At 42.2% G+C, this 14205-nt stretch overlaps 1 protein-coding gene across 1 annotated transcript in view; it reads right to left on the reverse strand.

Moving 5' to 3' along the window:
- Ttc28 (tetratricopeptide repeat domain 28) overlaps positions 1-14205 on the reverse strand; it is a 444103-nt gene that overhangs the window by 411483 nt on the left and 18415 nt on the right. Inside the window, 1 exon segment of the mRNA XM_074060812.1 lies at positions 729-1007. Coding sequence (XP_073916913.1) covers positions 729-1007 — 279 coding nt within the window.

A 14205-nucleotide genomic window follows, 5' to 3' on the forward strand; every position in this document is an offset into this window, starting at 1 on the left:
CTAGGCTGTCCTGGAATTGCTATGCAGCCCAGGTTGGCCTTGAACTTACAAAGCCTACTGCTTCTGCATCCCAAATTCTGGAATTACAAGAATGAAGAACCATACCCAGTTACTGCTAGAGAATTCTGCCCAACTGTAGGCCAGGATGCATGTTCTGAACACATTTAAGGTAGGCTTAAGCCAACCTGTGATGTCTGGTAGACTGGGTATATTAAATGAATTTTTGACTTATGCAGTTTTCAACTTGGATGAGTTTATTATGACATAATCTTATTGTAAGTCAAAACAAAGCTAATAACTCAAGCCTTGCATTCTTGAAGGGAACATAGATAATTACAATGATTAGGAAACATGAACTCTCCCTGAGTAAACATCATTCTGAAAACAAGCAGTTAAGTTAAAACAAGATGGAATAAAAGTAGTTAGTTTTGACTGATGGAGAGAGACATATCACTACATCCCATTTAAAACATCTGTAGAAAAGGGACATGGGAAACCTAAATAACTACAACGTATCCTACCGAGAAGTGAAGAGAAAAAACAAAATTTCAACCTCACAGGAAAAGAATTAAACTCAACAGAGAAAGCCCACTTTCAGCACTTAAAAAGGAAGCCAGTCACTAGCTCACAAGTCCAGTGAGCTCACTCTGGTCACTTTATGAGTGACTGCACTGATCAACAGAATGTCATGAGAACACAGGATTCTGTGACAGGAATGAGAGTGCTACCTTCGGCCATTTGGGATTGAGAAGCCGGGCTTTGATGGCGTCGTCCAGTGCCTTGTCGTACTGCTGGATTTTCATGTAGGCTGCAGATCTGTTGCTGTACAAGATGCAGTTCTGAGGGTCGACGGCCAGGGCTTCATTATAGAGGACGATGGCAGTGTGGAAGTCTCCATCGTGACAGGCCTGGTTACTCTGCCGAACTTTCTCAACAAATTCAGCTTTGCTCAGCACCGGTTCATCAGGACTTCTCCGGCCAACAGTCTTAGCCCCAAAGAGAGCAATCTACAAACAAAGAAACCTTGTTAAACAACGTTCAGGTACTCCAGGCAGGTTCCTTGTCTGAGCCGCAACAGAACACAGATATTCCTCTCAGTCTGCTTTATATTAGAGTCGACTTCGCCCCTGAAAGACAATAAACCTTGAAGAATCAAACATAGCGTCTGCAAACACGTGGATGTCAGAGTGCGACGCTTACATTGTGTTTATGTGTTACACATTGTCGGCTGACAGAATGAGGGAATGCAAGCCACTCCGGCTTTTCTTTGGCGAGTTACTAGGGAAAAAATTAAAATATGAACCTATATGGAGGGCATGATCTCAACCACGGCAAGATGGTTCTACTTTAGGGGATAGGGGATAAAGGAGAACGATGGAGGGGGGAGTTCAACTATGATACATTGCTAAGAACTTCTGCAAATGTCACAATGTGCCCTTAGCACAGCAATAATAAGAACATAAATTTAAAAAAATTCTGAAAAGATGTTTCTACTTCAAAAAATAATGAAAGGGGCTGGGGGCGTGGCTCAAAAGTGGTGGGGCACCTGCATAACAAGCACACAGCCCTGAGGGCATCCCATGACTGCAGGACATAAAAAGGAGACAGTAAGATGCCTTAACACGGTGAGTTGCCCCTGGACATAAGGTCATGGAGTGTTTTTACTTTCTTAAACATTTCCCTTATGCAAAGCTTAGTAGAGGACTGTATGCCAAGTTTTTTGTTTTTTTTTTTAATCTTTCTTTTTTGCAGTGCTGGGGATTGAACTCAGGGCCTTTGCACTTGCTAGGCAAACGCTCTACCACTTGAGCCATGCCCTCCAACCAAAAAGTAAACTTTTAAAACAGAGTTTAAATGTACTATTGAATCCTTTTGGACTGAAAATCTTGGTAACAGTAACCTGGCTACTGTCATAAAGTTCAATGTCAGTTTTTGGAAACCAAGAAAAATTAAAAAACAAAACACTCAGGTGCAAACTATATCCTGGGAGATATCTTTCTCTCTATTGGTCTCTCTCCCTCCCCCACCCCATCTCCCTCCTCATGCATGACAGGCAAGCATTCTGTCATTAAGCTGCATCCCTGATCCTAAGATCTGTTTCAATGTTGATTTTTCAAAATTCACTTAATTTTCTATGATTATGTAGCAGTGACCTTAAAAACAAAGGGAATAAATGAGATATTTTCATTTTAAGCAGGAAAATTATAAACGCACTAGCATACAAAGAGAAGAAATTTAACATAGTGGTCTCAGGAGAGCTATTTTAGAATTTCAAGCAGGCGTGCCCTAAGCAAATAAAAACAATGTCTGCTTTGAGACTAGCTCCAGTACCGCCAGTGGTTCAAAGACAATGGACCTGACTTGCTACAGAACAGAGTGAGTCCTCGCCCAGGTGTTTTCATTTACAAGAACAGTTTCCACAGAGGAGGAGGACAGGCAGATCTACTCTCCTATGTGGCAACCCCTATTCTCTCTCTGCTCACAAGATATGTCCTGCATTTTAAGGACACTTCAAAACACTCAAATATTCCAGAAGTTTCAAATACCTGTGTTTAAGTTGCCCCTTCAACTCCCTCATGCAGGAAGTGGCTAACTAGCAACATGTTACGGGTGTTTCTTTTGTAGCTGGGCACTGGCTCTAGCGCCATTTTCATACATGGATACAGCACACTGTGATGTATCCAAATCCCAGGTCCCTCTCTGATCCCCTTTCCCACTCCCCTTCGCCTCCTTCCTCTTTTCTGGAGGTGTGCCTCCTACTTTCATCTTGTCCTTATTTTTTCTGGGTTCTACATAGGAAAGAAAACATGCAATACTTGTCTTTCTGAGTTTGACTTACTTCACTTAACAAGATGATCTCCAGTTCCATCCAGTTTCCTGCAAGTGAGATGACGTCACTCTTCCTGACGGCTGAGTAACATTCTGTTGTGCATATACACATTGCACATCCATCCATCTGTTGGCGGACACCTCGGCTGACTCTAACGTGGCTACTGTGGAAGTGCCATTAAACACAGATGCGTGCTGATTCTGACTGCATGGAGCACTAGCGTCGATTATAGTGTTTTCTATTAGTTTTTATAGGACTTCCATACTGCTTTCCAACCCAGATCCTCACCAGATTTGTTCGTTTTTCTTGATGACAGTCATTTTCACTCGGGTGAGAGGGAACCCCAGTGTTTTCATCGAATTTCCCTGACAGCTAAAGATGTCGAGTGTTTTTAATGTAAATATTGGCCACTTGTATTTCTTCTTTTGAAAAGTGACTTCAACTCGCTTGCCTTTTTATTTATGGTTTTCTTTGAGGCAGGTTTGTACCCCAGGCTGTCCTGGAACTCAAAAGTCCTCCTGCCTCAGCCTCCCCAGTGCTGGGATTACAGGCATGCCACCACACATGCATTTGCCCATGTATCGATTATATTACGATTTTCTCCCATTATGTCTCTTGGCTGTCTCTTGGCTCTTGACAGTGTCATACGCTATCTCTTGGCTGTTGATTATTTCCTTTGCTATGCAAAAGCTTTTTAGTTTAATGTAACCCCATTTGTTGGTTCTTGCTATCTTTGGTAAGCATAAAGTGGTTGCCTATGACTTCAAGGGTTTCCCCTATGTTTTTCTCAAATAGTTTCAGAGACTGAGGTCTTTGCTCCATTTTAAATTGTTTCTGTGCAGGAGGGGACACAGGGATCTCAGTCCTCTGCATGTGACTATCCAGTTTTCCCAGTACCCATTGTTGAAGAGGTCGTCTTTTTTCCCACACGTTTTTGGCACCTTTATCAAGAATCAAGTACAGAACGTAGCCACATGGCTTTTTCTGGGCCCTGTATTCATTCCATTGCTTTCTGTGTTTGTTTCTATGCTAATTTTACAATGCTCTTTTTGTTACTATGGCTCTCTAGTAAATCTGAAATCCACTTTGTGATACTTTTTGTTCTGGATTATTGTAGCTATTTGAGGTCTTCTGAGCTTCTATGTGAATTGTTTTTTATAGTCATGAAGAATACCACTGGTATTTTGTTGGTAATTCCATTGACACTACAGATCACTTTCAGTAACATGGCCATTTTGACAATCTTAAATCTGCCAATCCGTGCACCTGGAGGTCTCTCCATCTTCTACTGTCTTCCTCAGTAATTTCTTTCATTAATGTTTTATAACTTTCACTGTAGAGGTCTTTCACCTCCTTGATTAGATCATAGATTAAACCTTCCTGAGGCTACGGTGAACGAAACTGTTTTCCTGATTTCTTTCTCAGCATGTCTGTGATTAGTGGGTTTTGTATGTTGACTTAGCAGCCTGATACTTCGGTGAAGGGTCTAAGTCTTTTGGTGGAGTCTTTAAGGTCTTCTAAGTATAGGATGGTATCATTAGCTTCTATTTGCATGCGTTTTCTTTCTTTCTCCTGCCTTATTGCTCTAAAATATTGAATGAAATTCTTAAGACTGGACATCCTTGTGTCATTCCTGATTTTAGAGACAACTTTTTCAGTTTCTCCCCATTCAGGATGATGTCTGGCCACGGGATTGTCATAAATAGCCTTTACCACGTTGAGGCACAATCCTTCTATACCTAGTTTCTTCGGTGCTTTTATCATGAAGGGATACGTATTTTGGCAAAGGCTTTTTCTGCATCTATTGAGATGATCAAATGTCACTTTTATCCTTGATTCTATTTGTGGGCTGGCTTACATTTATTGATCTGTATATGTCCAAACATCCATGGAATGAAAACTTCATCCTGATGTATGATCTTTTTAATGCATTATGAATTTGGCTTGCAAGTATTTTGTTGAGGACTTTTGTGTCTATGTTCTTCAAGCATATTGGTGAACAGTTTTTTTTCTTCAGTCCTTATCCAGTTTTGGTATCAGGGTAATGCAGGTTCTATATAATGATTATTTAGTAGAGTTCCTTCTCTATTTTATGGAATAGCCTGAAGATCATTGGTGTTAACACTGGTAAAATTTCAGCAGTGCATCTATCCAGTCGTGGTTCTCATGCTAGGAGACTTTATTGCTGATTCAGTCTCATCACTTATTAGTGATATGTTTAGGCCTTTCATTTCCTCTTGGTTCAATTTTAAGAGATCATATGCATCTAGAAATTTATCCATTTCTTCCAGGTTTTCCAATTTATGGGAATATAAATTATCAAACCAATCCCTAGTGACCTTTCTGATTTCAGTGTAGTATTCCTTTTCATTTCTACATTTATTAATTTCAGTCCTCTCTCCTGCTATTGGTTACTTTAGGTAAGGGTTTATTAATCTTGTTTTTCCCTTCTCAAAGAATCACCTCTTTATTTCACTGACCCTTTGCAATGTTCTTTCAGACTCTTATTTCCTTGATTTCAGCTCTGATTTTTATTATTTCTTTCCATCTATCAATTTTGGGTTTACTTGTTCTTGATTTCTGAGACCGTAAGATGCATCATTAAGTTACTCACTTGATAGCTCTATGATTTTTTTAATGCAGACACTTGTTGCTATAAAGTTTCCTCTTCAGACTGCCTTTGCTATACCCACTGTTTTTGGTATGTGTGTTTCCATTTACATTTGATTCTAGAATTTTTTTTTATTTCCTTCCTGATTTCTACGATTGCTCACTCAAAAGTGTAATTGCTCAATCTTTATGGATTCATATGAATGCTGCAGTTTCTCTTAATATTGATTTCTAGTTTCATTCCATTATGATCTGATAAGGTGCAAATTATTTCAGTTTTTTGTATTTCAGATTTGCCTTATGGCCTGAAATACAACCTGTCTTAGAGAAGTCCATCACCTCCTGAAAAGAGTATGTATTTGCAGTTGCTGGATGGAATATTCTGTAGATACCTTCTAGGTCCATTTGATCTAAACTACAGGGTAGCTCTGATGTTTCTCTGTTGATTTGTCTGGATGACACATCTGTTGATGAGAGTAGGACACTGAAGTCACCCACTGTTATTGTACTGGGTCCCATATGTCCCTTTATGAGTACTGCCGTTTGTGTTAGGAAACTGGATGTACTAATGTTTGGTGCCTGCATATTTATCATCATTATATTATCTTGGTGCATTGTTCATTTTTTAATTTAATTATTTAATTGTAGTGACCTTCTTTGTCTCTTCTAACTTTGGCTTGAAGCGTGCTTTGTCGGGTAAGTATAGCTACTCCTGCTTGTTTCCTGTTTTTATTTCCCTGAAATATCGTTGTCCATCTGTATTAGTTGCTTTTCTCAATGCTGTGGCAGACTGTCTAACAGAAACAACTTAACAGAGGAAAGATTTCTTTTGGCACAGTTTCAGAGGTGCCAGTGTATCACTGTGGCGAGGGTATGGCAGAGCAGAGCTGCTCAAATCATGGCAGCCAGGAAGCAAAGAAAAAAGAATACAGGAAGGAGCCAGGAAAAGACAGAGTCCCCAGGGACATACGTCCAGTGACCTAACTAGGCCCCATCTTCTGCTTTTCACCATCTGCCAATGATGACATCACATTATAAACTCATCAAAGACTTAATCCATTCATTAGGTCAGAGTCCTCACAATCTAATCATCTCTGGAGATGCATCACAGACATACCCAGAGGTGTGCTTTATTAACATCCTGGGCAATTTCTTAATCCACTCGAGTTGAAAATCAAATTAACCATCATATCACCCTTTCCCCTACAGTCTGTGCGTGTCGTTGCTGATGAGATGTATTTCTTTGTTTTTGTTTTTCTGGGGGGAGGGATGGTACTGGGGTTTGGACTCAGGACCTCACACTTGCTAGGCAGGCACTCTACCACTTGAGCCACTTTGCCAGCCCTGTTTTGTGCTTTTTTGGTTGGTTTTTTTTTTTTTTCCAGATAGGGTCTCATGAACTATTTGCCTGGGCTGGCCTCAAACTGCTATCCTCCTGATCTCTGTCTACTGAGTAGCCAGGATTACAGGAATGTGTCACTGGCACCCAGCAGGTGTATTTCTTGCAGGCAGCAAACAACTGGATCTTGGGTGGGGGGGGGGTTGCTTTAAAAAAATTGATTAGCCAATCTGCGTCTTTTAATTGGAAAATGAAGACCATTTATATTCAGGGTTATTATCGAAAGGTATGTACTAATTCCTGTCACTTCCTGTTTTTCTAATGTTTATTTCTTTCCTAGTTCTCATCAGCTTATCTACTTTTCTAATGGTATTTATTTATTCCTGTGATCTCATGCTTGTGGTTATCTTCCTCATCTCTGTGTAGGATTCTTTTAAGTATTTTCTGTAAGGCTAGCTTAGTGGTTAGGAATATATTTAGTTCTTGCTTATCTTAAGAGCTCTTTATTTTTCCTTCAATTCTGAAGGATGACTTTGCTCAATGTAATAACCTAAGTTGGCAGTGATTTTCCTTCAGGGCTTGAAATACATTTTCTATGCGTTCCTGAACTTAGAGTTTCTGTTAAGAAATCTGCTTTCATTCTGACAGGTTTGCCCTTTTAAGTGACTTGGCACTTCTCTCTTCCAGCTTTCAATATTCATTCTTTCTTTTTCTGTCATTCTTTCCTTCTCTCTCTCTCTCTCTCTCTCTCTGTCTCTCTCTGTCTCTCTCTTTCTTTTCTTTCCTTCCCTCCACCCATCCTTTCTTTCTTTTGTAGTAGAAGTGATAGTAAAGTTTATTAGGAAAGAAATACACTTTCAATAGACTGAAAGTAGGTCATCTCTAGAGTGAGAAGGACCTCGATATTCTTTCTTTGTTCTGTACTCTTGGTATTTTAACAATATGATGGGAGGTTTTTACTGTTATTTCTGTTTAGGATTCTAAATGCTCCTCTGTACCTGGAAGTCATGTCTTTCCAAAGATTTGGGGAATTTTCTGCTACGGTTCCATTGAAAAGGTTTTCTATGTCTTTAGTCTGCACCTTGGTGCCTTCTCCTACACCAAAAATATGCAGGTTTGGTCTTTTAATCAAGTGCAGCGGTCCTGTATATTTTGCTCATAGTTTTTTTTATTACTGACTGTTCTAATCCATCAACACTATCATCAAACCCTAAAACTGTCTCTTCTACTTGACCAAATCTATTATTTCTACTAAGTTTTGACAGGACTTACTGAGCTCTTCATTTCCAAGATTTCTGTTTGTTTCTTTTTCAAAATCTCTACCTCTATTGAGTTTCTAATTCATATCCTGTATTTCATCCTTAATTTCTTTCAGTTGTTAAAACGCATTGATCTTTTTTTTTTTTTTTTTTTTTTGGCAGTACTGGGGTTTGAACTCCAGGTCTTGCTAGGCAAGAACTCTACTACTTGAGCACTGCCTCCAGCTCCTTTTGCTTTAGCTATTTTTCAGATAGTCTCATGCTTTTTTGCCTGGGTTGGTCTCAGACCATGATCCGCTAACCTGTGCCTCTGACGTAGCTGGGATTTCAGATATAAACCACCATACTTGGCTTATTTTTAAGATGGGCTCTCATTAACTTTTTGCCCAGGCTGGCCTCAAACCTCAATCCTCCTGATCTTCACCTCCCGAGCAGTTGGGCTTATAGGAGTGTGCCACCATGCCAGGCCCTTTAAAAATCATTTATTTGGCCAGGTCCCAGTAGCTCATGCCTGTAACCCTAACTCATGGGAGGCTGAGATCAGGAGGCGCACAGTTTGAGGTCAGCCCTAGCAAATCTCCAAAATAACCAAAGCAAAATGAACTGGAGGTGTGACTCAAGTGATAGAGCACCTACTTTGCAAGCACCAAGCCCTGAGTTCAAACCCCAGTCCCACCCCCCAAAAAAGAAAGAAAGAAAGAAAAGTGACTCTTGAATTCTTTATCTACTTCAGCATCTTTGGAGTCAGCTGTACTTTTAGAGGAGTCATATTGCCTTGTTTTAGTCATACTTTTGTATTTCTACATTGAGATTTCTTCTGCACATCTGTTGGAATGGATATCTCTTCCACTTTTTAGTGAACAGCCTTCTTTTGACAATGTGTCCTGAAATATCAGATAGCTATGAAATGCTGAATATATTTCCAGTTGCCTACTGTAGTATGGTTTCCCTGTTTCTACTGTGATGAGGATTACTGTATTTTGACATGGTGCTGACTGAGTCAGAGTCTGAGGGTCCCACTTTTTCTATAGATCTCAGAGGAGTGGGATAGTTTTAGGGGATCAGGAAGATGTGTTGTAGATAACAGAACATGTGTGGCATGCCCTCTGTGATGACTCCTGTATTGGACAATGTGCAGTCTGAAAAGGTCTAAAAGCAGCCTGTGCTAAGCCCCTCATAGCTGCTGTGTCCACAGTCTTTTTGTTGTTTCTCTTTGCTGTTGCTATAGAGGTGGATTCCAGGAGCAGATCTTCAGGCTCCCCCAAACCCTGCCTACTTGGTGCCTGGAGCTGGCTGGGATTTTTATCTCCCCTGTAGACAGAACGAAAGCACTGGCTGAAGTTTGAGTACAAGTGGTTGTGTGGAACACACTGCACTCTCAGCTGGACTGCAAATGCACTCAGTGACAGTCCCACACAGCACGCTTCAAGTGCCATGCTCAATGCCTGAGCCATGCAGAGGAGAAAACAAGAAAAAACTCTGATTCAGACACAGAAACAAGGTCAAAACCAAGTTCCAACTATGACATCCATGGCAATAACAAAATCAGGAGTGGAGGAGGCAGAAATAATATAAACCACAAACTATGTAAAGATGGTTGTAAAAGGAAAAATTAAGAGATGAGAGAATAGGAAACAAAAGCAAAAGAAAAGTTAGAACATGAAAAGGGAGAAAGAGAAAGGCAGACTGTGAAGGTCACGATTAGAAAGAAAGAATAAAAGGATTTGACTATTAGGGAGAAGAAAGAGAAACAGCAACAAAAAAATCAGCTGGGTGTTGGTGGTTCACACCTATCCCTGCTAATTGGGAGGCTGAGATCAGGAGGAGCACGGTTCGAGGACAGCCCTGGCAAATAGTTTGTGAAACCCTACCTCCAAAATAACCAGAGCAAAATGTGCTGGTGGAGGTGCTCAAGTGGTAGAACGCCTATTTTGCAAGTGCAAAGTCCCGAGTTCAAGCCCTGGTCCCACCAAAAGAATAAAGTAACAAAAAATCAGAGAATACTAATAATATTTTTTAAATAGAAAAAAGTAAATACATGTATACAGTCAGCCAGCAAATAAAAGAAGTGTGAATAAAAATGAAAGCACTGTGTCCACTGGATGGTGGTAAGGGCAGGTGGCTACTCCCTTCTTGGCCATGTGCTGGTGGAGACAGGAAGGCTGGGGCTCTCGTTCAGTCTGTTGGCAGGCTTGGGCACCACACTAACTGCAATAGCTTCCTGCCCCTTGGTACAGGCTGCATGGATCACAATATCTTCAGCTGGAGGGGACAGACAGCTCCATAATCTGTTACAAGCTGATGCGAACTCCCCATGGTGGGCACAGCCACTAACTGTAGTGGGTGGAACCATGGCAAGTCCCATGCATCCCACCACTCACAGCTGTAGCTTTCCAAGACCCAGTGCCTGCATGCAATCCTGCAATCCTGCAATCCTGCACCTGCGCAGTCTCTTGAGTCATGAGTCTTAAAGGGCAGTGAGCCATCCTTGGTCCAGCCTCTGGCCTGGCTCCAGAGCACTACACCTGCCTGGCACTGATGTTCTTTCTCACCATCTGTTCAAAGAGTCAGAGTCTCCGTCTGCCCTAAACTTCAGTAGGATCGCTCATTCACCTACCTGGGCTAGAGCTGATCTGTTTCAATTCCCAGCTGCTGGGAAGTTCAAGTGCTGCTTGCTTCTCATCTGCCACCTTGGCTCCCCTCAAGTTATGTTGAGGAACCACACTGCTCAAAGCGCACGAAGGGGCTGTGTAACATTTACCAGGCAACCAGATCCCCCTGCAGTCCTGACCTCTCATTATTCAGTCTCCCCACCAAACCCTTGAGCAAGACACTGAGTGTACGCAGGATTGATTTCATTTGGAAAACATGGTCATCGCGACTCTGCTTGAGGCCAGCAGCAGCCACCAATTATAGAAATAAAGTCTATTTCTGAAAATCCAAGGCGATGACATAAAAACAGCCACAAGAAACTTTACAAGGAAAATGAACGGCTAGATTCGCAGGCCGCCTAAAGTGAAAAGGCACGGTCCTACTATTCCAGCATGCCCTACTGCTCAGAAAACTCAGCCGAGTGGTAAGTGTGGTTCAACGGCACCAGATAAGAAGCCAATTAAAAGAAGAAAAGGAAGGAGCTGCATTCTGTTACCTCCACACACAGTGCAGCAAAGAAACCCCAGGTCCTCAGGATACTGGAATGAACAAAGTTAAATAAATGTCTTCCTCAGTTAAACACTCATGAGATTTCATTTTGTGCACTGAGAATCTGACAGCAGAGACACCATACATGATGAAAGCAACAGACTTTTTGCTGGAACATCCAGCAGGACTAGAAAATGCCTGAAACACTGGTGTCAAAGTAGTGACCCTTGAGCAGGTGGGTAGTGGGGCACATTACAAATCCTTTTTCTCACCTCCTCGCCAGCACTTGTTATCTTTTGACTTTTCATAGTAGCCATCCTAACAGGTGAGATGTAGTATCTCATCAAGTAGGTTTTGTTTTTGTTAATTTTGGTTTGTTATTGTTACTGCTTTAGGGGGTGTTGTTTTAGAATGGTTTGATTTCCTGAGATGGCCCAGGGTGGCCTTGAACTTGTGATCTTCCTGCCTCCACTTCAGCATTGCTAGAATTCTAAGTGTGCACCACCATGCCTGGCTGGTTTCCTGTGTGCCTCAGTGCTGGGGATGGAGCCCAGGGCCTAAGCATGCTAGGCAAGTGCTCTCCTACTGAGGTACACTGCCAGCCTCCCAACATGGTTTTGGCGTGCATTTCCATGCTGACTTTTTCAAACACCTATAGGCTGTGTGAATGTCCAGTTCCCCCATCATTCATTGGAGTTGTTCTTTCCCATTGTATGAACTTAGTTTGTTTTAACTATGTTTTGCAGGGCCTTACCACTGAGCTGTGCCTCTAGCCACATAACTCTGTTTTATCCTCACTGTAACCACAAAGCAATATATATACATATGCAGTAAAAGAAAACATGGAAGAAGTTTTTATTAGGCAGAACTGAGGAAAGTCTAAGTACAACAGAAAAAAAACAAAAGACTGGAGCTGAGGATGTAGCAGTGGGAGAGACCTGCCTAGCCCACGTGGGCCCTGGGTTCTAGCTCCAGCACCTCCCCACACAACTTCATTGAACACGAAGACCTCCTAAGAAAATCAACTACACATACCATAGCCAAACTACGAAAGCAAGAAAATTAGAAAAATTTACAGCAGACAGAGCAAAAAAGAAGACACATTTCTGAAGGAAACGTGAGCTGGGTACTCAGCAGAAACAACGGGAGCTGAAACAGCACCTGACCTAGGATTCAATACCCAGAAAAAGTGCTCTTCAAAAGTGATGGTGCAATGGGACACTTAGACACTGCAGGCAGTGTGCAACAGTGCAGCCACCATGGAAATGGGTGCAGGACCGTCAAAGATAAACACACAATTATGAAAGGGTGTAGCAGACATCACACCCAAATGAGCTGAACATGTGCCCACAGAAAACTATTCCACAGATGTTCTCAGCAGTCTTTATAATGGCCAAAAAATGGGAACAGCCCAAATGTCTTGTGGCATAACCATACAATGGAATATTATTCAACCATAAAAAAGAATGAAATCTGATACACATTACACATGGATGAATCTTGAAAATACCATATGAAGATTAAATAAGCCACATGAAAAATACATACGATTCCACACACTGTATGATTCCATTTATACCAAGTGTCCACACTAGGCAAACCCTGCAGGCAGAAAGCGAAGTAATGGCTGTTGAGAGCTGGAGGGAGGGGACCTGGCATAGGATTTCCTTGGTGAGCGGTGGAGATACTCTGAACAAGACAGTGGTGAGCACTGCACAACCCGCGACCACACCAAAAACCACTGACTGGCACTTTAAAATGGTGAATTTTTATATGAGTGAAATACATCCCAATTTTAGAAAGTTAAAATAAGTATTTATTCAAAGAAACAAAAACTGAAGGAATTCATCAACAGCAGTCCTGAACAAAAGAAATGTCAAAGAGACAGTGAAAGAAAGCACTCCCGACAGCAACACGGGAATCCAGGGCCATGGACACCAGGGAAAGACGAATGTGAATGCTCCCAGCAGACAGAGCAGCAAGGCGGTGGGAAGCTGAAGGGCTCTGTGGCACAGTACACCGAGGGAGAAGGGCAGCGAGTTCTCTAAGAGCCTGCTTCTCAGGGTGCCTCAGTGGGCATGCACATCACCTGAGAATCTGGCTGACACGCGTTCTGCTTCTACAACAGCGACTGAGGGTCTACCTTCAGAAGGTCCTAATGGGGCCGAGGCTCCCAGGCTATGCACCACGCCTTCCTAGTTCCCAGGTTCTGCTAGACCCTAATAAGTAGGGAAATTATTCATTTTATTAGATCATATTAAGTTAGGATTCATGTTGTAACCAGAAAGGAAATTACAAGTAAGTAAAAAATCATAAATAACAAGTTAATAGAAAAATAATCTTAAAATATGATTCATTCAAAAGAATAAAATGGGGAAAAAAAAGTGGGTCAAATCAGGTGCCATGTCTCACAAATATAATCCCAGATGTTCAGGAGGGAGAGATTGGGAGGATCATGGTTGGAGGCCAGCCCCAGCAAAAAGGTAGCACGACCCCATCTCAATCAATAAGCTGGAAGTGGTGGTGCACTCCTGTGGCCAAAGCCCAGAGGCCACAGATGGAAGGATTGTGGCCCAGGCAGCCCCAGACAAAAGCATGACACCTATCTGAAAAACAACTGAAGCAAAAAGGGCAGGGGCTCAAGTGTAGAGCACCTGCCTAGCAAGTGGGAGGCCTTGAGTTGAACTCTCAGTACCAAAAAAGCTACACTAACTCCAGGAGTGAGCAGTTCTTTATGTCTTGCAAAGGGCTTGCTTCCACGGGGAACCCCCCCCAGCCAGGCTGCAACCGATCAGACTTGACCAAAGACGACATGGAAGAGAACTAACTAATCAGAAGAAAGTAAGCAAGTTGGCCACAGACGACACAGAACGAGCGACCCACGGGAGGCGGCACAAAGGCCACGAGGGCCAGGCTTTTGGAGAAGTGGCAGAGGCAGGGGTGAACGCGAGGAGGGTGGAAAGACAAGTGGGGAGGGGCAGACTGGTTGGCACTCCCCTGTCCACAATGGAGCCACCTGCCACGTG

The sequence above is a fragment of the Castor canadensis genome, chromosome 18 (genome assembly GCF_047511655.1).
Source record: "Castor canadensis chromosome 18, mCasCan1.hap1v2, whole genome shotgun sequence".
Taxonomy (NCBI): domain Eukaryota; kingdom Metazoa; phylum Chordata; class Mammalia; order Rodentia; family Castoridae; genus Castor; species Castor canadensis.